We start from the raw sequence: 25452 nt of genomic DNA, 5'->3' as shown, positions 1-25452 counted from the left end.
ATATAACATTGCCTATATTAGTTTATATCCAAACTTAATACATGTAACCATTATTCATCATTAATATAGTATAATTCTCAGCTTTGCAAAGAACTCAGTGTATGAAGAGAGTTCACAAAATCAATAGTCCTGCATATGATCAAAATGCTTGTAGATGTAATACATGTTATAAATTCCAGTGAGCAGATAAGGCTGATGGATTAGGATCGGGATTAGAAAAAGAAAAACGTCAGTTGTAGAAGATAAAGGAAAAGTTCATGGTGAAAGAACAATAGTGTCAGGTCCTGAGGAATATGATGGACCAGGATCATCTCCAGTTGCCATGGGGGAAGTTGGAGTATAGTTAGGAGAGACAGAGCCTGAGAAAAAAGGTTCGATCAGCATCTTGGGTTCAGTTTAAGAGGCATCACGAGTATGAACGGAAGAGTTATTCGAGGTGGAAAATAGAGACGTATATGAGGACCAATAAGTCGGTTCAGAAAACATATACACCATGGCCAGTAGAAAGTGGCGACCACATACACCAGGCAAAGAGACAGAGAAAATATCACGGGAAATAAAAATAAAATAAGCAAGCCGCATGCAGGCAAAATCAATTAACTATACTTAAACACCATAAACCATAAATATTTATTCAAAACGCAAAAAAGAATATAAATATCATATATCATATAAAAAAATATAAAAAATAAGAAGAGTAATAGAGTAATAGGCACAGCACATCATCGGATAATAAAGAATGTAGGAGAATAGATGCAAGAAATTGTATAAGAGATCCAATGCCAGAAACACACAGGAAGTAAGATGTTTCTATTAGAGCATGAGCTTAAGGTACAGGCAGGATGAGAGTAAGACAGGAAATTCCATATAAAGAAGGAACTATAACCGAATAAATATATTTTAAGAAGATTTTACGAAAAAGTAAGTAAAAGACAAAAGCTATGAAAAATTGGAAAAGTATTTGGAGAAAAGAGCTGGTGTGTTAAACCTGAAGCCCTGGTTTATAAAACAAAAAAATTTACATGTTTCTATACAAAGTGCACACAAAGTAAAGGATGATTTGCAGACAGAGAAAAAAACCCAGGCAAGATTTTAAGAAAAGGTGTGAATATTGTCGAGAGGATGATCTGTTGAATGGTTTTTGCAAAAGTGCACGATCAGTGGATTTTTTAAGAAAAGGTCACTATCAAGAGATATATTTTGTACATGTAAATTAGAATTGTATAGAGGTAAATGAGGCTAGAAAAAGTATGAATTTATCAGAAAACACATAAGGGTGGGATATGGTGGGATATGCAAAGCCTCATAAAATGATTGGTTTATGTAAATTGTTTGGGAGTAGATATTAAACCCAGCCATTAGGGTTGCACAAGCCAGTGCACTCTTAGTGCCGGTCCCAAGCCCGGGTAAATGGGGAGGGTTGCATTAGGAAGGGCATCCAGCGTAAAACATGTGCCAAATCAAATATGCGGGTATGTTGAGTGTTCAGGAGACCAAGTGGAAAGGGAGTAAGGGCAGAAACATTGGAGGTGGGATTAAACTGTTCTATCATGGTGTGTAGGGGTGATTCTGAAGGAAGAGTACAGTAAGAGTGTAGTGGAGGTGAAGAGAGTTTCTGATAGGGTGATAATCGTGAAGGTGGAAGTTGAAGGGATGATGATGAATGTCATCAGTGCCTATGCTCCACAAGTCGGCTGTGAGATGGAGGAGAAGAAAATATTCTGGAGTGAATTAGATGAAGTGGTGGATGGTGTACCTAGAAATGAATGATTGGTAAATGGGGCAGACTTTAATGGACATGTAGGTGAGGGGAACAGAGGGGATGAGGAGGTTATGGGTAGGTACGCCTAAAGGAGAGAAATGTGGAAGGGCAGATAGTGGTAGATTTTGCTAAAAGGATGGAAATGGCAGTGGTGAATATGTTTTTTAAGAAGAAGGAGGATCATAGGGTGACCTATAAGAGTGGAGCAAGGTGCACACAGGTGGACTATGTTCTATGTAGGAGATGGAACCTGAAGGAAATTGGAGACTGTAAGGTGTTGACAGGGGACAGTGTGGCTAGACGGCATCGGATGGTGGTCTGTAGGATGGTTTTGGAGGCGAAGAAGAAGAGGAGGAGAGTAAGGACTGAAAGAAGAATAAGATGGTGGAAACTAAAGGAGGAAGACTGTAGTGTGAGGTTCAGGGAAGAGGTCAGACAGGGGCTCGGTGGTGGTGAAGAGGTGCTGGATGATTGGGAAACTACTGCAGGAGTGCTGAGGGAGGCAGCTAGAAAGGTACTTGGTGTGACATCTGGAAATAGAAAGGAAGAGAAAGAGATGTGGTGGTGGAATGAGGAAGTGCAGGAGAGCATAAGGGGAAAGAGGTTAACAAAACAGAAGTGGGATCGACAGGGTGATGAGAAAAGTAGGCAGGAGTACAAGGAGATGCAGCAGCAGGTAAAGAGGGATGTGGCGAAAGCCAAGGAAAAGGCATATGAGAAGCTGTATGAGAGGTTGGACACTAAGGAAGGAGAAAAGGATTTGTACCGATTGGCCAGGCAGAGAGATCGAGCTGGGAAGGATGTGTTGCAAGTTAGAGCAATAAAGGATGGAGATGGAAATGTGTTGACTAGTGAGGAGAGTGTGTTCAGAAGATGGAGGGAGTATTTTGAGCAGCTGATGAACGAGGAAAATGAGAGAGAGAGAGAAGGTTGGATGATGTGGACTTAGTAAAGCAGGAAGTGGATAGGATTAGTAAGGAGGAAGTGAGAGCAGCGATTAAGAGGATGAAGAGTGGAAAATCGGTTGGACCAGATGACATACCTGTAGAAGCATGGAGATGTTTAGGAGAGATGGCAGTGGAGTTTTTAACCAGATTGTTTAACAAGATTTTGGAAGGTGAGAGGATGCCTGAGGAATGGAGAAGGAGTGTGCTGGTACCGATCTTTAAGCATAAGGGAGATGTGCAGACCTGCAGTAACTACAGGGGAATTAAGTTGATCAGTCACAACATGAAGTTATGGGAAAGAGTAGTGGAAGCCAGGCTGAGAGAAGAGGTGACAATCTGTGAGCAACAGTATGGTTTCCTGCCTGAGGAAGAGCACCACAGATGCCTTGTTTGCTTTGAGGATGTTGATGGAGAAGTATAGAGAAGGACAGAAGGAATTGCATTGTGTATTTGTGGATTTAGAGAAAGCGTACGACAGGGTGCCGAGAGAGGAGCTGTGGTATTGTCTGAGGAAGTCTGGTGTGTCAGAGAAGTATGTGAGGGTGGTGCAGGACATGTATGAGGACAGTGTGACAGCAGTGAAGTGTGCAGTAGAAACGACAGACTGGTTCAAGGTGACGGTTGGACTGCATTAAGGATCGGCCCTGAGCCCTTTCCTGTTTGCAATGGTGATGGACAGGTTGACGGACGAGGTCAGACAGGAGTCTCCCTGGACTATGATGTTTGTGAATGATATTGTGATTTGTGGTGAGAGTAGTAAAAAGGTTGAGAAGAGCCTGAAAAGGTGGAGGTACGCACTGGAGAGGAGGGAAATGAAAGTCAGTAGGACTAAGACAGAGTACATGTGCGTGAATGAGAGGGAGGGCAGTGGAGTGGTGCAGTTGCAGGGAGAAGAGGTGGAGAAGGTGGATGAGTTCAGGTACCTGGGGTCAACAGTGCAAAGTAATGGAGAGTGTGTTAGGGAAGTAAAGAAAAGAGTGCAGGCAGGGTGGAGTGGGTGGAGAAGAGTGACAGGAGTGATTTGTGATAGAAGAGTATCTGCAAGAATGAAAGGAAAAGTTTATAGGACTGTGGTGAGACCTGCGATGTTGTATGGTTTAGAGACAGTGGCATTGAGTAAAAGGAAGGAGGTGGAGCTGGAGGTAGCAGAGCTGAAGATGTTAATGTTTTCGTTGGGAGTGACGAGGATGGACAAGATTAGAAATTAGTTTATTAGAGGGACAGCGCATGTTGGACGTTTTGGTGACAAGTTGAGGGAGGCGAAATTGAGATGGTTTGGACAGGTGCAGAGGAGGGACATGAATTATATTGGGAGGAGAATGCTGAGGATGGAGCCACCAGGAAGGAGGAAAAGAGGAAGACCAAGAGGAGGTTCATGGATGTGGTGAGGAAAGACATGCAGGTAGTTGGTGTAAAAGAGGCAGATGTAGAGGACAGGGTGTTATGGAGACGGATGATCCGCTGTGGCGACCCCTAATGGGAGCAGCCGAAAGAAAAAGAAGAAGTTTGGGAGTAGGTATTAGAGAAAATATGTAAATTTTACTAGGTGTGACATAAATATTGAGGATTGTTGATATTAATTTCACACTCGCATGCGAAAGCTGACGGATGCCATTGCTGTCAAGATGGTTCTCTCCCGAGAGCTCCATGGGACGGGCCTGAATTTACTGTAATAAAGCTGATTTGCTCCTTCTCATTCGTGACTGGAAAATGTCTTCATTTGGTTTGTTTATATATTATTTGAAGTTTTAAAACTTAATGGTAATTAATTAGTGAATAACTAAAACTGATTTGAGTACTGAGCCACTTAACTGATACGTCTGCTCAAACATGGGCCCTGAGTTCCGTCAACTTTCATCTCATAATACAAAGATAACAAAAACTTCAACACATATGAGTGTAAAAATCATGTACCGGAACCTGCACCTATCAGAATGGACTATTAGATGAATACACTGAAATAATTTTCATCACTCACTCATCATAATCATCACTCAAATAATAACAGAAGGAAGATGGTGTGATTTTACTGCCTTTTTTACTTAATGTTTATTCTGTGCTACCAATCAGACTGATTCATCAGTTATAGTGATTCTTGTTAAGGGAAACTGAGGCTTTAAAATTGCAAAGTAAATATAAAAAATAAACACAGAAGATAAAGCTGTAAAGACTCAGTTACAGTGGAGCTCAGTGGAGCACAACTAATAGCATTTTTCATTTTACATGTGAAAATTAATGTAGTAACATAATAAATAGTAATAAAATAAATTAATACAATCACCTGATACAGTGAGTGTAATATCACTTCTTTACATTAATTTTTTTTTTTTTACAAATAATCTTTTGTTACTTCTTTTTACTATTGATTCATGTCTGAATAACTGTCTTTGATATCCTGCTTTCTTGACTATTGATCTTTAGGAACACTGAGGCTTAGCGAAACTTAGTGAGATACACACTCACACTAGGAATAACTGACTATAAATTGATAACAGTATTATTGATTACATTGATAACAGGAATATAAAAAAAAAATACAAAGAAAGAAAGAAAACAAAAATACTAGAAACAGTAGCTTTGCCATACACATCCTTTCTCACCACCACACACATGGACACAAACCTTTGTGTTTTACCTGAACATCAATTACATTGGGTAGTGTGTCACAGCAAGGAAACAAACAAACAAACAAACAAAACACAACAAACATGGAAAAAAAAGACACAATCCAGAATGTTCTTAAAACTAAACAAGTTAACAGACACACAACATTCACTGATTTGTAAAACACAACATATATCAAATGACCTTAGATTTGTAGGATTTTTTTTTTGTAAATTTCATTAAAGCAGGTTAGAGATGAATAACTTCTTAAATTTGGTTGAATTGTTTAATATGAATTTCAAGTAGTGAGTCTGTAATAGTCTATAAAATCTGGCTGGGCAAAAGGTGTGTGTGTATGTGTGTGTGCGCATGTAGGGTAATTTAATATTTGATTGTTATCTAAAATCCTGTTGTGGCCTGTGATAAAGATCTCTGTAACATGTAAAAAAAAAAAAAACATGTAGACAATTTAAACATGGAACTGACAATATGTGATATAAAACACACTCACCTGATACAGTCAGTGTAACTGCATCACTGATCTGTGTGTATTTTGGGTCTGATGATTGAGTTCCTTTACAGCTATAAGGACCTTTATTAGAGTCTTTAACATCAGTGATTGTGTAGGTCTTCTTTCCTGCAGCATCACTGAGTTCTTTATTACTTCTATACCACTGATACTTCCAGGATCCTCCAGTCTGTATGTCACATGTGAGAGTGACAGTTTCCCCAATGAACACATTCTCAGCTGGGTGTATTTTCACTACAGGCTTTGGTCTCGCTATACAAAGATAATAAATACATCAGTAAATGTAAACATTAATTAAGTACATGATGTAATTGCACAATTCCAATAAATATCAAATTATTATGATTTTTTTTAGACTTGAAATTTAGAAAACATGACGTACCGCATACTGTAATTCTGACTATAACTGACTTTAAATTGATAACAGAATAATTGATTACATTGATAACAGGAATATTTCCGGGAAACCCGGGAAACCACCTTCAGATAAACGGGAAAAGGGACCCAGGTCAGGAAAATGACGGAGCCTTCCCCACTGGCCGAGCTCGTGAAAGCGATCGCTGAGCTCCAGCAGACGCAGCACCAGGCCCTCCTTCAGGTACGGGCCGAGCAGGAACAGCGGTTTGAGGCCGTGGTTCGAGCACAGGCGGAGGACCGAGCTGCGTTCCGCAGCGCCCTGAGCTCGAAAGAGGCACCGAACCCCCCCCCCCCCCCCCCCCCCCCCCCCTCGCGTTGACTCTGCGCGAGGTCGGACGGCCGTTCGCCTTTGCCCACCAGCTTCGCGATGCATGCCGGAGATGGCTGCGGACCGAGGGCCGGATTTCCCCGAAGCCAGTGCCTCGGGCGCGAGCTCCTCCCTCTTCCTTCTCTGCTTCTCCTCCTTCTGTTCGCTCTAATAACTCTTTGCCTCTGAATCCACAGGGGGCTGAGACGACCCGCGCGGGGGTGGAGCGGAAGCCTGGGCCGGTCTGTTGGCGCTGCGGGGAGCCGGGACATTTCCTGGATCAGTGTCCCGTCATGGAGTTGGGGGTAATGGTCCAGATTCCCGAGGCGCCACAGGCTGCCCCCGATCAAGCGGGAAAGTACCGCATACCGGTGAGTATCCAAGGGGGTACACACCAGGCGTTGGTGGATTCGGGCTGCGAGCAGACCGCCATCCATCAAAACCTGGTGAGATGCGAGGCTTTGAATACGGCACACCGGGTGAAGGTGAAATGTGTGCATGGGGATGTTCACGAATATCCACTGGTGGCCATTTCGGTTCGGTTCAGGGGGAAAAAATCATAGAGTGGAGGCGGCGGTTAGTCCCCGCCTCACCCATCCGCTAATCTTGGGTACGAATTGGGCCGGTTTCCCTCGCTTATTGAAGGAAATGTGCGCGGATGGGTCCTGCAGTACAGTGAAGGGGGGGGGGGGGGAGGCTCGCTATGTTCTCGGGGGAGGCGGCACCGGGGACGCCCGTTACGCGGCAGACAGACCCCGCCCTATGGGGGTTTCCCCTCGGGGATTTCCCCCTCGAGCAATCGCGGGACGAAACGCTCCGACACGCTTTCGACCAGGTGAGAGCAATCGATGGTCGACAAATCCAACCAGATCGCGCGCTTTCCTATCCCTACTTCGCCGTGATTAATGATAAATTATACCGAGTGACGCAGGACACTCGAACCGGAGAGGAAACGACCCAGTTGTTGGTCCCGAAGAGCCGCAGGGAACTTCTCTTCCATGCGGCTCATCATAATCCGATGGCAGGGCACCTGGGCTGTATAAAAACACTAGACCGCTTAATGGACCGTTTTTATTGGCCGGGCATTCACGGCGATGTGCGTAGATGGTGTGCGGCATGCCGGGAATGTCAGCTGGTGAATCCGCCGGCCATCCCAAAAGCGCCGTTGCGCCCTTTACCACTAATCGAGGTTCCCTTTGAAAGAATCGGCATGGACCTCGTCGGGCCATTAGAGCGAACCACACGCGGACATCGCTTCGTATTAGTCATAGTGGATTATGCGATGCGATATCCGGAAGCAGTGCCCCTTCGCAACATCTCCGCACGTAGTGTTGCGGAAGCGCTCTTCAGCATTATCTCCCGAGTTGGGATCCCGAAAGAGATCCTGACTGATCAAGGCACGACGTTTATGTCACGAACACTTTGCGAACTGTACGAATTGTTGGGGATTAAATCGATCCGCACCAGTGTCTACCATCCACAAACTGACGGCCTGGTAGAGCGTTTTAATCGAACCCTGAAAAACATGATTCGGAAGTTCATACACGGGGACACACGTAATTGGGATAAATGGCTCGAGCCCTTGTTGTTTGCAGTACGAGAGGTCCCGCAAGCCTCCACGGGGTTCTCCCCGTTTGAATTATTATACGGCCGTAAGCCGCGCGGAGTGCTGGATGTCCTCCGGGAAAATTGGGAGGAGGGGCCTTCAAACGCGAAAAATGAAATCCAGTACATTCTGGATCTGAGAGAAAAACTCCACACACTGGGGCAACTAACATTGGAGAATTTGCTTCAGGCACAGGAACGGCAATCCCGGCTGTACGACAAGGGTGCGCAGCTTCGTCAGTTTTCACCGGGAGATAAAGTCCTCGTTCTGCTGCCTACGTCAAGCTCAAAATTACTCGCCAAGTGGCAAGGGCCTTTTGAGGTTACACGGCGGGTGGGGGATGTCGACTACGAGGTACGGCGCACGGATAGGGGCGGGGCGCTCCAGGTATACCACCTGAATCTCCTCAAATTATGGAGCGAGGTGGTGCCTGTGTCTCTAGCGACGGTGATGCCAGAGAGGGAGGAGTTGGGACCGGAGGTAAAAAACAAAGCCGCGGCAGAATCCGCCTCCGTCCCCTGTGGAGACCACCTCTCGCCGTCGCAAAGAGCACAGGTCACGAGATTACAGCGCGAGTTTGCGGATGTGTTCTCACCCCTGCCCGGGCGGACAAACCTTATAGAGCACCATATCGAGACATCTCCCGGTACTGTGGTGCGCAGTCGCCCGTACCAGCTGCCCGAACACAAAAAGGAGGTGGTTCGGGCGGACCTTCAGGCGATGCTTGACATGGGGGTGGTCGAGGAGTCTCACAGCGACTGGAGCAGCCCGGTGGTCTTGGTTCCCAAGAGCGACGGGTCGGTCCGGTTCTGTGTGGACTACCGAAAGGTCAACGCGGTGTCTAAATTCGACGCGTATCCGATGCCTCGCATCGATGAGCTCCTTGATCGGTTAGGCGCGGCTCGCTTTTATTCGACACTGGACTTAACCAAGGGATATTGGCAGATCCCCTTGACGCCAATGTCCCGGGAAAAAAACGCCCTTTTCCACTCTGTTCGGTTTGCACCAATTCGTAACCCTTCCATTCGGTTTGTTCGGGGCTCCGGCGACGTTCCAACGTCTGATGGACCGGATTCTCCGGCCGCATCACGGGTACGCCGCTGCCTATTCAGATGACATTGTGATTTATAGCAATGATTGGCAGCGGCATTTACAGCATCTCAGGGCGGTCCTGCGGACCTTGAGATGGGCAGGGCTCATGGCAAACCCCAGGAAGTGTGCGATTGGGCGGGTGGAAGTACGGTATCTGGGTTTCCACTTGGGTCACGGGCAGGTGCGTCCCCAAATTGATAAGACGGCAGCAATTGCGACCTGTCCGAGACCCAAGACCAAAAAGGAGTTGAGACGGTTCCTGGGGCTGGCGGGTTATTATAGGAGATTTATCCCTAGGTTTTCGGACATCGCCAGCCCGCTGACCGATCTCACTAAAAAGGGAGCGCCAGATCCGGTCCAGTGGTCGGAGCCGTGCCAACAGGCTTTTACGCGAGTCAAAGCCGCACTCTGCGGGGGTCCGCTCTTACATGCTCCTGACTTTTCTCTTCCTTTTTTTTTTGCAGACTGATGCGTCGGACAGAGGGTTGGGGGCCGTGTTGTTTCAGGTGGTGAAGGGGGAGGAGCGACCGGTGCTGTTCATCAGCCGTAAGCTGTCGGTGCGTGAGAGCCGGTACAGTACGATCGAGCGGGAGTGCCTGGCTATAAAATGGGCGGTCCTCACCCTCCGATACTACCTGTTGGGACGGGCCTTCACCCTCTGTTCGGACCACGCCCCGCTGCAGTGGCTCCATCGCATGAAGGATGCCAACGCTCGGATCACGCGGTGGTATCTGGCGCTTCAGCCGTTCAAGTTCGAGGTGGTCCACAGACCGGGGACGCAGTTGGTCGTGGCCGACTTCCTCTCACGTCCGTGGGGGGAGTCGGTGGCGGCCGGACAGCTCCCCGCCCTGGATCGGGCGGTGGGGGTATGTGGCAGCGGGGGCGGGGCCGAGCGCCGGTTTGTGAATGAAGGGCAGGGCCGAGAGAAAATAGGTATGGAATTGCCTCACCTGAAGTCTATCTAACCTCATGTGTTCTCTATTTCAGTGATCAAAGGAGGCATTTAAGGAGGAGGGTGTGTGTGTGTGAGAGGTGTGTGCGTACGGGTGCCAGAGACGTGCGGCGTGAGCACAGTACAGAAAAGTAAAACTTTGTGTAAAAGAAAATAAAGACGGCTGAATAGCCTTTACCCCTGATCTGTTGTGGTTTTCCTCCTTTCCCACCGACAAGCTCTCCCACAACAACATATATCAAATGACCTTAGATTTGTAGGAATTTTTTTTGTAAATTTCATTAAAGCAGGTTAGAGATGAATAACTTCTTAAATTTGGTGGAATTGTTTAATATGAATTTCAAAGAGTGAGACTGTAATAGTCTATAAAATCTGGCTGGGCAATAGGTGTGTGTGTGTGTGAATATGTGTGTTCGCATGTAGGGTAATTTAATCTTTGATTGTTAAGCTGAAATGCTGTAGTGGCCTGTGATAAAGTTCTCTGTCACATGTAAAAAAAATCCATGTAGACAATTTAAAAATGGAACTGACAATATGTGATATAAAACACACTCACCTGATACAGTCAGTGTAACTGCATCACTGCTCTGTGTGTATTGTGGGTCTGATGATTGAGTTCCTTTACAGCTATAAGGACCTTTATTAGAGTCTTTAACATCAGTGATTGTGTAGGTCTTCTTTCCTGTAGCAGCTCTGAATTCTTCATTACTTCTATACCACTGATACTTCCAGAATCCTCCAGTCTGTATGTCACATGTGAGAGTGACAGTTTCCCCAATGTACACATTCACAGCTGGGTGTATTTTCACTACAGGCTTTGGTCTCGCTATACAGAGATAATAAAAACATCAGTAAAAGTAAACATTAGTTAAGTATATGATGTAATTGTATAATTCTAATAAATATCAAATTATTATTATTTTTATAGACTTGAAATATAGAAAACATGACGTACCGCTCACTGTAAATCTGGCTGCAGCACTGAACTCTGACACGTAGTTTCCCCTGAGTGCTTTGCAGTGGTATGTTGTTTGTCCTTCATTAGAGATTATCACACTGAGTGGGTTGGTATTTTGGGTTTCAGGTGAATTCTGGTAATCTTTATACCAGGAAAAGCTCCATCCAGTAGACTGCAGATTACAGTTGAGAGTAACTGTGTCTCCAGTGTAGATGAAGCTCTGAGGATTCACACTCACAGTCGGTGTGGGTTTTTCTGTTGATATGAAATGATGTGAAAATCAGAGCTGCTTTTATCTTTGAAACATGCGTTTTATTTTTCAAATCCCTCTCTCTTATGAACAAATGCATTTTTTATTCAAATAGAAAGTAAATATATGAAACACAACATGAAAAAATACACACATTATCTTTATTAGAAGAGATATTGGTGATGTTTTAAAATGGTCTTTTTAAAACACTATGTTTTGCCTAGAAAGAAATAACAGTGTGTTATCTGTCCACCTCAAACAAGATCATTAAAATTATATAAACGCAGTGCACTACATTGGGGGTCTAAGTAACAGTCTGTATTTCACAGTCTACCTTGATTACCTGCTTATTTAAATATTTCTGAAAAAAAAAACCACTTATCAAAAACACAGAATCTATAAATGCCTCATTTAACCATTATTATGGCTGCTTTATGCATTCATATATGCACCCATGATCTCTTTATTAAATTTCGACTATAATTAAGACTGTTACAAATAAACACTGTGGTGTTCCAAAATATTTACTCATGTTTATAAATCTTAAAAATCAAATCATAAATATTTGTGTACTGTGTCAGTAAAACAGTGAAAGATTGAAATATGTATGATCATGACAGCAGGATCAGTCTGACTATTAGGTGAAAAACACGTTTCTCATAAATATCATTAATTTTCTAATAATTTAAAATAAAATTGAATGTAAAATGAAATTCCATCAATAAGACAGTGAACACTTCACAAATTGAATCCTGTCTTGTTCAGTAATCAAGAAAATGTGAGGCTTTAAGACAGAACAGTGAAAACTAAACAGACAGGAGGAAACTGTAATGTTATAATGAGACTCAGATTCAGTGTAACTCATTTAAATTATCTGCACAAATTTGACATTTCTATAACATATATTGTGTGTGAAAATAACAAAAAAGAAATGACAAACTCACCTGATACAGTGAGAGTAACAGGATCACTCGTCTTTGAGATCTGATTGTTACTGCGTCTCCTCCCTCTGCAGGTGTATTTTCCTTTATAAGTGTCTGTAATAAAGCTAATACTGAACTCCTGTGTTGTTTGGTATGTGTAGTATGGGTGGTATGTGTGGTATGTGTAGAAAGTTCTATCATCCCTATTCCAGTCATATATCCACACTGAGTCTCGTCCTCCCTGAAATTCACATCTGAAAGTCACTCTCTCGTTCCTGAACACATGTGTATCAGGCTGTATTTTCACCACAGGTTTAGGACTCTCTGTAAAATAAAAAAAAAAAAGTGTTATGTAGGAGTTAAATCCCATACCATTATTTAAATAAGTAACATTTCAATATGAATTACAGAATATCTGCTAAACTGTAAATAAATGTTAAAGCTCTTTCAGAGGTGGACTGAGACATTTTTGTCAAGTACTATTAATGAAATAAATGTAGATCACACTGTGTCTCAACACTAAACATTTATAAGGTTACTGATACTGATATTAAAATGTAAATATTTTTCACTTGTGATTCATGTTTGATTTACACTGTTTGTATCCTGTTTTCTTGACTATTCATTTCCATTGCATGTTTTCACACACACACACACACACACACACACACACACACACACACACACACACACAGACACACACACACGCACGCGCACACACGCATGCACACACGCACACGCACGCACGCGCGCACACACACACACACACACACACACACACACACACACACACACACACACACACACACATACACACTTTATTAGTTCACAATCTCTCATACACACTCCTTAAAGTTTCTCAATCTTCCAGATTCTGCAGTCTCTACAACAGGGGTCACCAACATGGTGCCCGCAGGCCTTTTCTAAAAAAAAAGCTGTTTCCTACTTTGTTAAATCATTGTTGATACTTATCATGAGAAATCATTAGCATGATCAGTGACTTCACATAGATGAATATCATTAATTATTAATAATAACATATAATAAAAGGTAAATTGATCAAATTTGTTATTTCAGATCAAACTGAAAACTGTGTGTATCAAACTGGTAGCCCTTCACATTAATGGTACCCAAGAAGTAGCTCTCAGTTTCAAAAAGGCTGGTGACCCCTGCTCTACAAGCATATATATATATATATATATATATATATATATATATATATATATATATATATATATATATATATATATATATATATATATATATATATAGATCACATGCATACACTATATTGGCAAAATTTTTGGGTCACCTGACCTTTCCTGCTACATATGTCAGGATCTTCCACGCACACGGCGCACACTTTCAGTTTCGCGACGCGCACCTCCTGGTATTTAAGGATACCCAAGACTTAAGTTCGGGGCCAGGTTAATTTACCGACACCTTAGTCCCTGAGATTACTCTTGCCACACTGCCTGCTCTGGTTCCTGATCCTGTTCCTGACCCCTGTTCTGCTCTGCTTCTGTTTTGACTTCTGGAATTGGTTTTTCACTGCCCCTTTTGTTCTGCTTGCCGGCTTTTGATTTTTTTTTTACTGTTTTTGGACTGTTTTGGTTTTGTCTTAGATGCATCGCCCTGTATGCGTGTGTTTCAGACACTGGACTGTTTTTGGACTGTGTTTTTGCCTTGCACCATTGATCAATTTGTTTTTTTTTTTTTTTCATTCAAGCCTGTATTTTCCTTACTCCCTGTCACATCCTGCATTTGGGTCCTCCCATCCAGTCTCCACTCACCCTAGTCACCCATGATTTCTGACAACATGTGGATCTTTACCAAACTGTTACCAAAAAGCTGAAGGCATTCGATTATGCAGGACGTCTTTAGATGTGCTATAATACAATTTTACGTTCACTTGAACTTGGAAACCTGTGCACAAAGTGAGCTCCTTGAAGATCTGGTTTACCTGCTATAGAGCTCTGATTTCATTCCTACTGAACACCTTTAGGATGAATTGGAATGCTGACTGCACCCCAGGCCTCCTCACCTACATTTCGTAACACTCTTGTGACTGATGATTATTACTGAAATGTTACTACACCTTGACAGGAGTCTACCTGTGAAAGAGGTTACTGATTGGACATGATTTGGAAAGGCACACACCTCTCTATAGAAGACTTAAAAGCTGAAAGAGCAAATAAACAGAAATCAGAGCAAATAAACAAGCCATGAGCTTAAAGGAGCTGCCTGCAGAACTCACAGACAGGATTGTTGCAAGACACAGATCTGGAAAAGGCTACAAAAAAATTGTTGCTGCACTGAAGATTTCCAAGAGCACAATTACCTCCACAACCAGGCTCTGGATATTATGTGTGGAGATTCAAGAAGGACAACTGGAGACTCTCGTCAAACAAATTCCTTGTAAGCTTGCTTGAAGTCAACAAGCACCTTATGCACTCTTATTATATCAGACTGTGTGGATTTGACGAATTCAAGCTTGAACTGTTTGGCCTCAATTCTAAACATTATTTCTGAGGGAAATTAGGCACCACTCATCACCTGCCCACAACCATCCCAAAAGTAAAGCAAGATGGTGGTAGCATCATTCTGTCAAGGTTTTTCTAGGCAGCAGTGACTTGTGAATAGTGCTATGTACAGAGATATCCTTGATTAAAACCTATTCCACAGTGGACCTAAAGATGCTGAAGATTCCTACATGACAATGCTTATTCTGACAACAACATGAAGAATGGCAGAAAATTCCCCAATCCAGGTGTGCAAATCTTGTTGTATCATATCCAAAAAGACTCAAGGCTGTACTTATGTACATGTGATAGTTCAGTTTTTTTTTTTTTTTTATTACAGTACTGAGGTAGTGAGTGTAGATTATAGAGGAAAATATCAATTTGAAAGATTGTAGTATCACACTACAACATAAAAAATTTAAAAAAGTGAATGGTGTATGAATACCTTCCAAATGCACTGTAAATGACTGATGTATGACAGTGCAGAGTCACGACTACTGAAGTAAATGTAGATCACAATTTTAAATGCAGACGCAGACCTACACATAACCAGGTTACACTGTTTATTCATCTCTCTCTCTCACTCTTTCTCTCTCTCTCTCTCTCTCTCTCTCTCTCTCTCTCTCTCTCTCTCTCTCTCTCTCTCTCTCTCTCTCTCTCTCTCTCTCTCTCTCTCACATTTTCAGTAGTGAATTTGTGGGTTTGTGATAAATGTAAGCCAAAATCATAAAAGTTAAAAGAACCAAAGACTTAAACTACTTCAGTCTGTGTGCATTGAATTTATTTAATACACGAGTTTCACAATTTAAGTGAGTAAATTTATTGAGATGCATCTGTATATATGATTAGATGTAAATGTTTAAGCTCCATCAGACTTGAACTAAATCACTTTAACAATCACTACTAATCAATTAAATATAAATCACTTTGTAAACCTTTAATTTAAAAGCTTTTTATTAGAATTTTGAACAATTTAGATGAATGATTTCAGTTATTTATGTCTGAATTTATGCTTATTCTGTTTTCCTGATTGTTCATCTTTAGAAATATTAAAATCTTCTCATCAATAAAAAAAAACAATAAGAAAAAAGTGTATAGATGCAAAATCATGCTAGAAATAACTAAGCATAATCTGATTATACTGTTAACATAAATAGAAAACCATAATTCTGACCTGCACATTATCTCTCATCACATGTCTGTATGAGCACACACACACACACACACACACACACACACACACACACACACACACACACACACACACACACACACACACACACACACACACACACTTTCTCAAACTGGAACCTCAGTCTTTTTACTCTCGCACTCACTTGGTTTCCATTTCACCTCACATCAGTGCTGCTCAGCTGTGCTCACACTGTCCCTTTATCCTCAATAACAACACTTACATAAGAGTTCTCTTTATATAGGTGTGTAAATATTACTATACTGTGACTCTGCTCACATGTTTGTGTTCAGTGTTGTGCAGAATCACTTAACAGAAAGTTTTTTGCTCACCAGTAACTTTTAGTGAAAGTGCATCACTGTACTGTGTGTAGTAAACTGGGTTTCCTCTTCCAGCTCTGCACCAGTACTGACCTCCATCAGAAACACTAACTGGTCTGATTGAGTAGTGATTTTCTTCAGTCTCAGTCTCAGTCTCAGGGCTCTGTGTGGGTTTGCTCCAGTAAAACTTCCATCCTTCAGAATTCAGATTGAGTTTGCAGTTCAGAGTCACTGAGTTTCCTGTCAGAACTACTTTAAGGTTTGATGTGAGTACAGGTTTGGGTTTTCCTGCAAAAAAAATGTAACAGAAGTTTAGAGTTCGAAATACAGTAATCACTCGCAGGAGTTACATTCCAGACCCCCCATGATAGGCGAAAATCCGCGATAGGCGAAGTGACAACCTAATATGTATACAGTACAGTACACAGAATACCTGTATATCTTAAGGCTTTATAAACCGTCCCGACATCCATAAACCTTTCCTCTGCTCTTAAACACTTTTAATATTCTTTTAACATAAAAATTCTATTTGGGTACTCACAGTGGATATTTATTATTATTTGTAATTTTTAATAATTTAAATAACTCTCAACAATACTACCAATATACCACAAAATCCCATGATACAGCGAATAACTCTTGTTTCATTGAGGCCGCGAAAGTTAAACTTGGATGTGGCGAGGAAATTAGTGTAGTTTTTCCCCAATAATGAAATAATTGAACAATAATGAAATAATGAACAATTTCAATTTATAATTACTTTTCTACTGTTAAACAAAATAGCTTAAAGTGGATAATATTAGCTATATCTAATTAAAATCACTATTTATGTCTGTTTTTTATAACATTTTTAAATCTAAAAAATGTAATATTTGTTATTTAGGAAAAAAGTTAAACCAAAAAAGTAACGCTACACATATAACCTGAAAAACGTTAAAAATTTTGTTTTTTTTATTTATTTTTTCCACAACAAACACTAAAATGAGATGATCACAGTTAAAATTTCTGCAAACTTAGTAAAAGGTCCGAGTAACAATCTGTACATATCAGTCTTCCTTATTCATTTTAAAACCATCAACTCTAAATGTGTGAAAATACCTCACAGAGGTTGGGAGAGCAGTGAGAGGGAGGGCAGTGGAGGGGTGCGGTTACAAGGAGAAGAGGTGGAGAAGGTGGAGGAGTTCAGGTACCTGGGGTCAACACTGCAAAGTAATGGAGAGTGTGTTAGAGAAGTGAAGAAAAGAGTGCAGGCAGGGTAGAGTGGGTGGAGAAGATTGATAGCAGGAGTGATTTGTGATAGAAGAGTATTTGCAAAAGGGAAAGGGAAAGTTTAGGACTGTGGTGAGACCTGTGATGTTGTGTGGTTTAGAGACAGTGGCATTGAGTAAAAGGCAGGAGGTCGAGCTGGAGGTAGCAGAGCTGAAGATGTTGAGGTTTTCGTTGGGAGTGACGAGGATAAGGAGGATTAGAGACAAGTTTATTAGAGGGACAGCGCATGTAGGACATTTTGGAGACAAGGGAGGCTAGATTGAGATGTGCAGAGGAGGGACATGGGGTATATCAGTAGAAGAATGCTGAGGATGCAGCCGCAAGGAAGAAGGAAAAGAGGAAGACCAAAGAGGAGGTTTATGGATGTGGTGAGGGAAGACATGCAGGTAGTTGAGTTGAAAGAGGCATATGTAGAGGACAGGGGGGTATGGAGACGGATGATCCGCTGTGGTGACCCCTAATGGGAGAAGCCGAAAGAAGAAGAAGAAGAGTGAAAATACCTCACACCATATTGCATCCTGTAATTACAGTACATATGTGTATCTTAAATGTAGTTATGATGAAACAGCATCATTTGTTATACGGTCTTGTCTCTGGGAGAAGACTTGCTATGATTCCAAACATTCCACAGTAACTCCATATTCCATAATTCTCACTAACGCGTTAATCTCTAAAATGTTGCATATGGCTCTAAGTACATCTCTATAAGAACACATCCTTATGCCAGTCTTCACATGGTCTGGAAGTCAATAGGTGAATCAATACAAAACAATAAATTAACAAATAAAACCATGTAGTTCTGACCAAAAAAATGACCATATAAATGTGTCACATAATAACGGAGAAAATAGATGCAAGTTTGAAAAAGTTTAATTTAAAGTGCATCAGGGCAACAGTGTTCCCTCTCTGCATATAGTCATCTGGAAGGTAAGTAATTATGATGATGCAAGTGGTTACTCATTAACGGTTGGCAAAAAAGACATACAGAACAGTTTACAGTTATGTTTCATGTAGTCAATGTGCTATAAAGATCTTCATTAAAAATGGCAGCATCAAATTTACAATAGCAAATTTACTGTAACAAATTTGGGGGAGTGGTGGCTCCAGCGGTTAAGGCGCTGGGTTGCTGATCGGAAGGTCTGGGGTTCAAGCCCCGGTATCGCCATGCTGCCACTCTTGGGCCCTTGAGCAAGGCCCTTAACCCTCTATGCTCCGGGGGTCCCTTACGAGGGAAATATCAAGGTCCGTGATGTCGGAGTGACGTGGGGCCGCCTTCCCGTGGGTTTACCACCTGCAGGAGGGACCGTAAGGGACGGTGCTGTGAGGATTGGGCAGCAGTCGAAGGCGGGGGCCCGCTTAGACTGCTGCCCCCGCGACCCGGATTACGGATAAGCGGGAGAAAATGAATGAATGAATGAATGAATTTACTGTAACAAACATGAAATGAGCAAATTAACACATCTATATTTACTCTTCAACTTATAACCCAGCCATTAGGGTTGCACAAGCCAGTGCACTCTTAACCAAGCCCGGATGAATGGGGAGGGTAAAACGTGCCAAATCAAATATGCGGATCATGAACCAGAATTTTATATCGGCACAAAATGACACAAAATGCGGCAGTTAATTGTGTGCATCATGACGGATTTTACTTCTTTTTTTTACTATTGATTGATTTCCGAATAAAAGTGTGTTTGATATCCTGTTTTCTTGACTACTGATCTGTAGAAACAATGAGTCTTAGCGAAACTAAAGGTAAAACATACAAACTCACATAAGCACTCACACAAGGAATAACTGACTATCAATTAATTAAACTGATGAGAGGAATAAAAAAATACAAAGAAAAAAGAAAACAAAAAATACTAGAAACAACAGCTCTGCCATACACATCTTTTTTTTTTACCACCACACACATGTACACAAACCTTTGTGCTTTGCCTAAACATCAATTGCATTGGGTAGTGTGTCACAGCAAGAAAACAAACAAAACACACCAAGCATGGACAAAAAAAAAGACACAATCCAGGATGTTCTCAAAACTAAAAAAGTTAACAGATCACACAAAATTCATTGATTTGTAAAACACAACATATATCAAATAATGTTAGGTTTGTACCTTTAACTGTAACTGTAGCTGCAGCACTGAACTCTGACTCGTAGTTTCCCCTGAGTGCTTTGCAGTAGTATGTTGTTTGTCCTTCATTAGAGATTATCACACTGAGTGGGTTGGTATTTTGGGTTTCAGGTGAATTCTGGTTATCTTTATACCAGGAAAAGCTCCATCCAGTAGACTGCAGATTACAGTTCAGAGTAACTGTTTCTCCAGTGTAGGTGAAGCGCTGACGAGTCACACTCACAGTAGGTTTGGGTTTTACTTTTGATATGAAATGATGAAGAAGTCAGAGCTGCTTTTATCTTTGCAACATATGTTTAATTTTTCAAATCTCTTTTATGAACAAACATTTTTTTATTAAAAGAGAAAGTAAATAACCTATAACAGGTTACTGTAAAGTAACCTGTACTACTAACTGCATTCATCAATACAGTAAAACCCCGTTGGACGAGCAGAATTCGTTCTTGAAAATTGCTCGTAGGTCCATTTGCTCGTACGTTCGAACTGATTTTCCCCATAAGAATGAATGTAAAAGTGATTTAATCCGTTCCGAGATCTTAAAAAGTATTTGTAGCCTATTTTAACAAACAAAATACACCGCAAATTACCGTAATGTAAACATAATTTAACACTTACTCATGTGGTAGTGGTTGATTGCGAGTGTGAGACGCGCACCACGCTCGCAACCTCCTCGGTTTCCATGGTAATTCTATTTACTATCGTTTTCACAGCACCATCACTGATTTTCTTTTGATACATTTTTTAAGATTTCTAGTGAAATAAAAATATAAAACTAAAAAAGTAAAGTTTTTGCTGCACTAAACAACGAGAGTGACCGAGTGATACGTCATCATCTAAGCGACTGATGCGACTCTCCGCCGCAAACAGTGTGGGTTTGCTCGTGCCTTCGAAATTTGCTCGTGAAATAGGGTAACATTTTGCAAACGAGTTTGCTCGTATCTCCGTTTGCTCATACAATAGGTTGCTCATACAACAGGGTTTTACTGTAGCTATTTAAAAGCTCTCTTCACTCATGTTCACTCAAGTTACAGATCTTTTCTTTGAAAGTAAAACAGAGAAACTTATGAAACTATGAACTTGACAGCATTATCAGTCTGACTATCAGGTGAAAAAAATGTCCCATAAATATCATACATTTTTTTAATAATTTAAAATAATATTAAATGCAAAATGGAATTCCACCATTTAGACAATTAATATTTTTTTATGAATCCTGTATTGTTCAATAATCAAGGAAATGTGAGGCTTTAAGACAGAACAGTGAAAACTAAACAGACAGGAGGAAACTGTAATGTTATAATAAAACCCAGATTCAGTGTAACTGAATCAGTGTAAGCACAAATCTTTTTCAATAGAAAACATTTCTATAGCTCTCATTGTGTGTAAAAATAACAAAAAGTAATGACAAATTCACAAACTCACCTGATACAGTGAGAGTAACAGGCTCACTTGTCTTTGAGATCTGATTGTCACTGTGTCTCCTCCCTCTGCAGGTGTATTTCCCTCTATCAGTGTCTGTAATAGAGCTGATACTGAACTCCTGTGTTGTGGGGTATGTGTGGTGTTGGTGGTGTGGGTAGTATGTTTGGTGTGGGTAGAATGTTTTATCATCCCTATACCAGTCATATATCCACACTGAGTCTTCTCCTCCCTGAAATTCACATCTGAAAGTCACTCTCTCGTTCCTGAACACGTGTGTATCAGGCTGTATTTTCACCACAGGTTTAGGACTCTCTGTAAAATATAAATGTATTGTTACCTTTGGTAAACCCCATACCATTATTTAAATAAGTAATAACATTTTAATATAAAATAAGGAATATCTGCTGAACTGTAAATAAATGTTGAAGCTCTTTCAGAGGTGGACTGACATATTTGTCAAGTACTAGTAATGAAATAAATGTAGATCACACTGTGTCTCAACTCTGAACATTTATCAAGTTACTATAAAATGTAAATATTTTTCACTTTGATTCATGTTCGATTTGCAGTGTTTGTATCCTGTTTCCTGACTATTCATTTTAATTGCATATTTGTGCACACGCACACACACACACACACACACACACACACACACACACACACACACACACACACAATTTAATAGTCCATAATCACACTCTTTAACCGATCTCATTCTTTCAGATTCTGCAGCCTCTTACACACATTGATTTGTACTCTGTTTCTGAAACAGTAACTTTATAAAACTCTTTTTAGCCTCTGAGCAGTTTATTAAAACAGTTTTAGTGTTGTGCCATTTGATTTCTACTTCACCTCACACCAGTTCTGCTCAGCAATGCTCACACTGTCTCACTTTAGCTTGTAAAAGCCATCAGTTAAAAGAATGAAATATTTTGTATGTGCATAAGTGGCCAGAATAACCAGCTTCTGTAATGCACAGAAATAGCCATGGCCCTGTAAGAGGTCTCTTCACTGATTGGTTGTTGCACATGGCCAGAAAAGCCTTTTTTCTTCCTTTTTGTTGAGAAAATCAACCCCATGCTGTAGTGCTTGTAGGGTTGAGAGTTAAATATCATATTTCTTTATAAACATTATCCAATTGTACAAAATATACACAAAATAATTAAAATGCTGCATCTAAAAGAACATTTGAAGTGTAATGTTGCTTAGATACATTCAGTTCACATGCATGACAAGTGGCTCTTGTGGTGATTAGTAACACAGATTGGCTATGCAAATTTCATAATTATAAAAATTAATGTTTATTAAAGGGTAAAAATCTGATAAATCTGTTAAGATGTGAAACCACATTAAATGTTTTTGCTATCGTGTCTCTATTTATCTTAAACCTCGCCACTGACAGATTTCAGTTTGTTATATTTTTCTGTTTCTTTTTTGTATCTTGGCTTAACTTGGTATAGTTTTGGATGAATCCCATGCATTCAGGGATCATACAAAAGAATAATTGGAAAAAACGTTCACTGTCACATGGTAAAATCACAAAAATAGTAGTAGGGAAACATATTTTTTCAACACTTTAAATGTAATGGGACACACGTGATTGTGTGACCTTTCAATCCACCTCTGGAAGCTGGGATATGGCAGGTTATGTTTCTTTGGTCAACATCAGCACAGAATCTCAGGTGAGTCAGCTTCTTCTCCACCTTCATTTGTCCTTTTTTCAATTTTATGTTGCAGTCTGATACTACATTGTTCAAATTAATTTTTTTCTAACGAATCTACACTCAGTACCACATAAGAGCAAATTGAAACAGAATTCTAGAAATATCTATAAATAAATAAACATATAGATAGATAGATAGATAGATAGATAGTATCTACATACATATGTCAGGATCTTCCACGCACACGGCGCACACTTTCAGTTCCGCGACGCGCACCTTCTGGTATTTAAGGATACCCAAGACTTGAGTTCGGGGCCAGGTTAATTTACCGGCACCTTAGTCCCTGAGATTACTCTTGCCACACTGCCTGCTCTGGTTTCTGATCCTGTTCCTGACCCCTGTTCTGCTCTGCTTCTGTTTTGACTTCTGGAATTGGTTTTTCACTGCCCCTTTTGTTCTGCTTGCCGGCTTTTGATTTTTTTTTACTGTTTTTGGACTGTTTTGGTTTTGTCTTAGATGCATCGCCCTGCTTGTGTTTCAGACACTGGACCGTTTTTGGACTGTGTTTTTGCCTTGCACCATTGATCAATTTTTTTTTTTTTTTTTTTCTCATTCAAGCCTGTATTTTCCTTACTCCCTGTCACATCCTGCATTTGGGTCCTCCCATCCAGTCTCCACTCACCCTAGTCACCCATGATTTCTGACAACATGTGGATGTTTACCAAACTGTTACCACAAAGCTGAAGGCACTCAATTTATGCAGGACATCTTTAGATGTGCTATAATACAATTTTACATTCACTTGAACTTGGAAACCTGTGCACAAAGTGAGCTCCTTAAAGATCTGGTTTACCTGCTATAGATCTCTGATCTCATCCCTACTGAACACCTTTAGGATGAATTGGAATGCTGACTGCACCCCAGGCCTCCTCACCTACATTTCGTAACACTCTTGTGACTGATGATTATTACTGAAATGTTACTACACCTTGACAGGAGTCTACCTGTGAAGAGGTTACTGATTGGACATGATTTGGAAAGGCACACACCTCTCTATAGAAGACTTAAAAGCTGAAAGAGCAAATAAACAGAAATCAGAGCAAATAAACAAGCCATGAGCTTAAAGGAGCTGCCTGCAGAACTCACAGACAGGATTGTTGCAAGACAGAGATCTGGAAAAGGCTACAAAAAAATTGTTGCTGCACTGAAGATTTCCAAGAGCACAATTACCTCCACAACCAGGCTCTGGATATTATGTGTGGAGATTCAAGAAGGACAACCGGAGACTCTCGTCAAACAAATTCCTTGTAAGCTTGCTTGAAGTCAACAAGCACTGTGGAATTTTTGATAGGCATCAATACAGCCAAGTCTATATTCAGCAATAATTATCAGTTAAATTGTTTTAGTATCATTTAATGAACTAAGTATATATTAGCTTTAATAAACCTGCCTAACAGGTTGACCTTAGACCAATGTAACCAAAGCCTATTGCTTGCTTATAAAGAAACCACAACAGAGACCATTTAGAAAAAGACCACCATGTTTATTAAGGACGACACTCCCAGTGGGAACACTTAGGGAAAAGATGACAAGGACGACAAACCAGCCAGGGACTGTTAAGGGACAGACTATGGTAGGGCTCAGAAGACAGGGACCCACAGGGGTCTGGCCCAAAGCCAGGCTCAGACTCAGACTCAACCATAATGACACTGTCAGGAGATGCCCAAGGAGTAGGAGGAGAAGAGGGCCCATGAGGAGGATTACAGGGAGAAGCAGGAGAATAGGAAGGAGAAGCACCTTGACGAAGATCAGGCGAACTAGGCCCTGAGTCAGGCCCAGAATCAGGTGCACTGTCAGTGTCAGAAGAGAGGGGAGCCCCAGGAGGAGGACTGACAGGCAGAATCACCACAGGGTCAGTCTGAGTGCCCACATCAACGGTAGAAGGAGAGGTGTGGGCAGAAGAGGAAGAAGTAGGAAGATCAGGACCCTCACAAGGGTCGACCAAATAGTTGTCCAAGTCATCAAGCAAACGGGAGATCTGGAAATGGCGATAGGGAGAAATGGGAGTAGTGCAAACCCTAGAGTAAGGGCGAGACCTCTTGCGTCTAGTGGTCTTGTAACAAGCTAGAAAAACACACAGAAAGAAGAGAACAAGGCCAAGGTCAATGAATAGCATGGTGGCAACTAAATAGGAAGAACCAGTCCAGTACACTAGGTACTGAACTAGTGCACAGCCAAGCTTAAGAAAAATATCTAACACACAGCCATATAATCAACTATAACCATAGCATTAGCAGGAAAAGGACATAAGAGCATAAAAATGAAGGTCTAATAAGAAGAAGAGACTTACGCATAATCAAGAAGAAGAAAATAAGAAAATATCCAAAGGAACTGAAGACTAGTCCAAAACAGTGTTGCTCCAACAAGCGTCAAGACAAGAATGAGGAAGATAGGATAAGTTTTAAAAAATAAAACCCCAAGGAGGCCCGAAAATAAGGGGATATAAGTAAGAGAGATCACGTGGGGGAAATGACGAAGGGAAGAGGAAGAACCAGGAGGGAACGAAAATAATGGGAATT

The 25452-nt window shown here is 41.3% G+C and overlaps 1 protein-coding gene across 1 annotated transcript in view; it reads right to left on the bottom strand.

Annotated features, from left to right (window-relative positions):
* The window catches only part of LOC310726763 (basement membrane-specific heparan sulfate proteoglycan core protein-like), a 56048-nt gene that overhangs the window by 18034 nt on the left and 12562 nt on the right, over positions 1-25452 (bottom strand). Inside the window, exons 5-11 of the mRNA XM_083542619.1 lie at positions 21210-21521; positions 19770-20027; positions 16394-16669; positions 12369-12671; positions 11172-11429; positions 10773-11042; positions 5825-6094 (exon numbers count right to left, since the gene is read on the bottom strand). Of these exons, the coding sequence (XP_083398745.1) occupies positions 5825-6094; positions 10773-11042; positions 11172-11429; positions 12369-12671; positions 16394-16669; positions 19770-20027; positions 21210-21521 (1947 nt within the window). The remainder of the gene's footprint in view (positions 1-5824; positions 6095-10772; positions 11043-11171; positions 11430-12368; positions 12672-16393; positions 16670-19769; positions 20028-21209; positions 21522-25452) is intronic.

Source organism: Silurus aristotelis, assembly GCF_946808225.1.
Source record: "Silurus aristotelis genome assembly, chromosome: 5".
NCBI lineage: Eukaryota > Metazoa > Chordata > Actinopteri > Siluriformes > Siluridae > Silurus > Silurus aristotelis.
The sequence above is the reverse complement of the archived record's forward strand: the minus strand, read 5'-3'. Positions and strand labels throughout refer to the sequence as shown.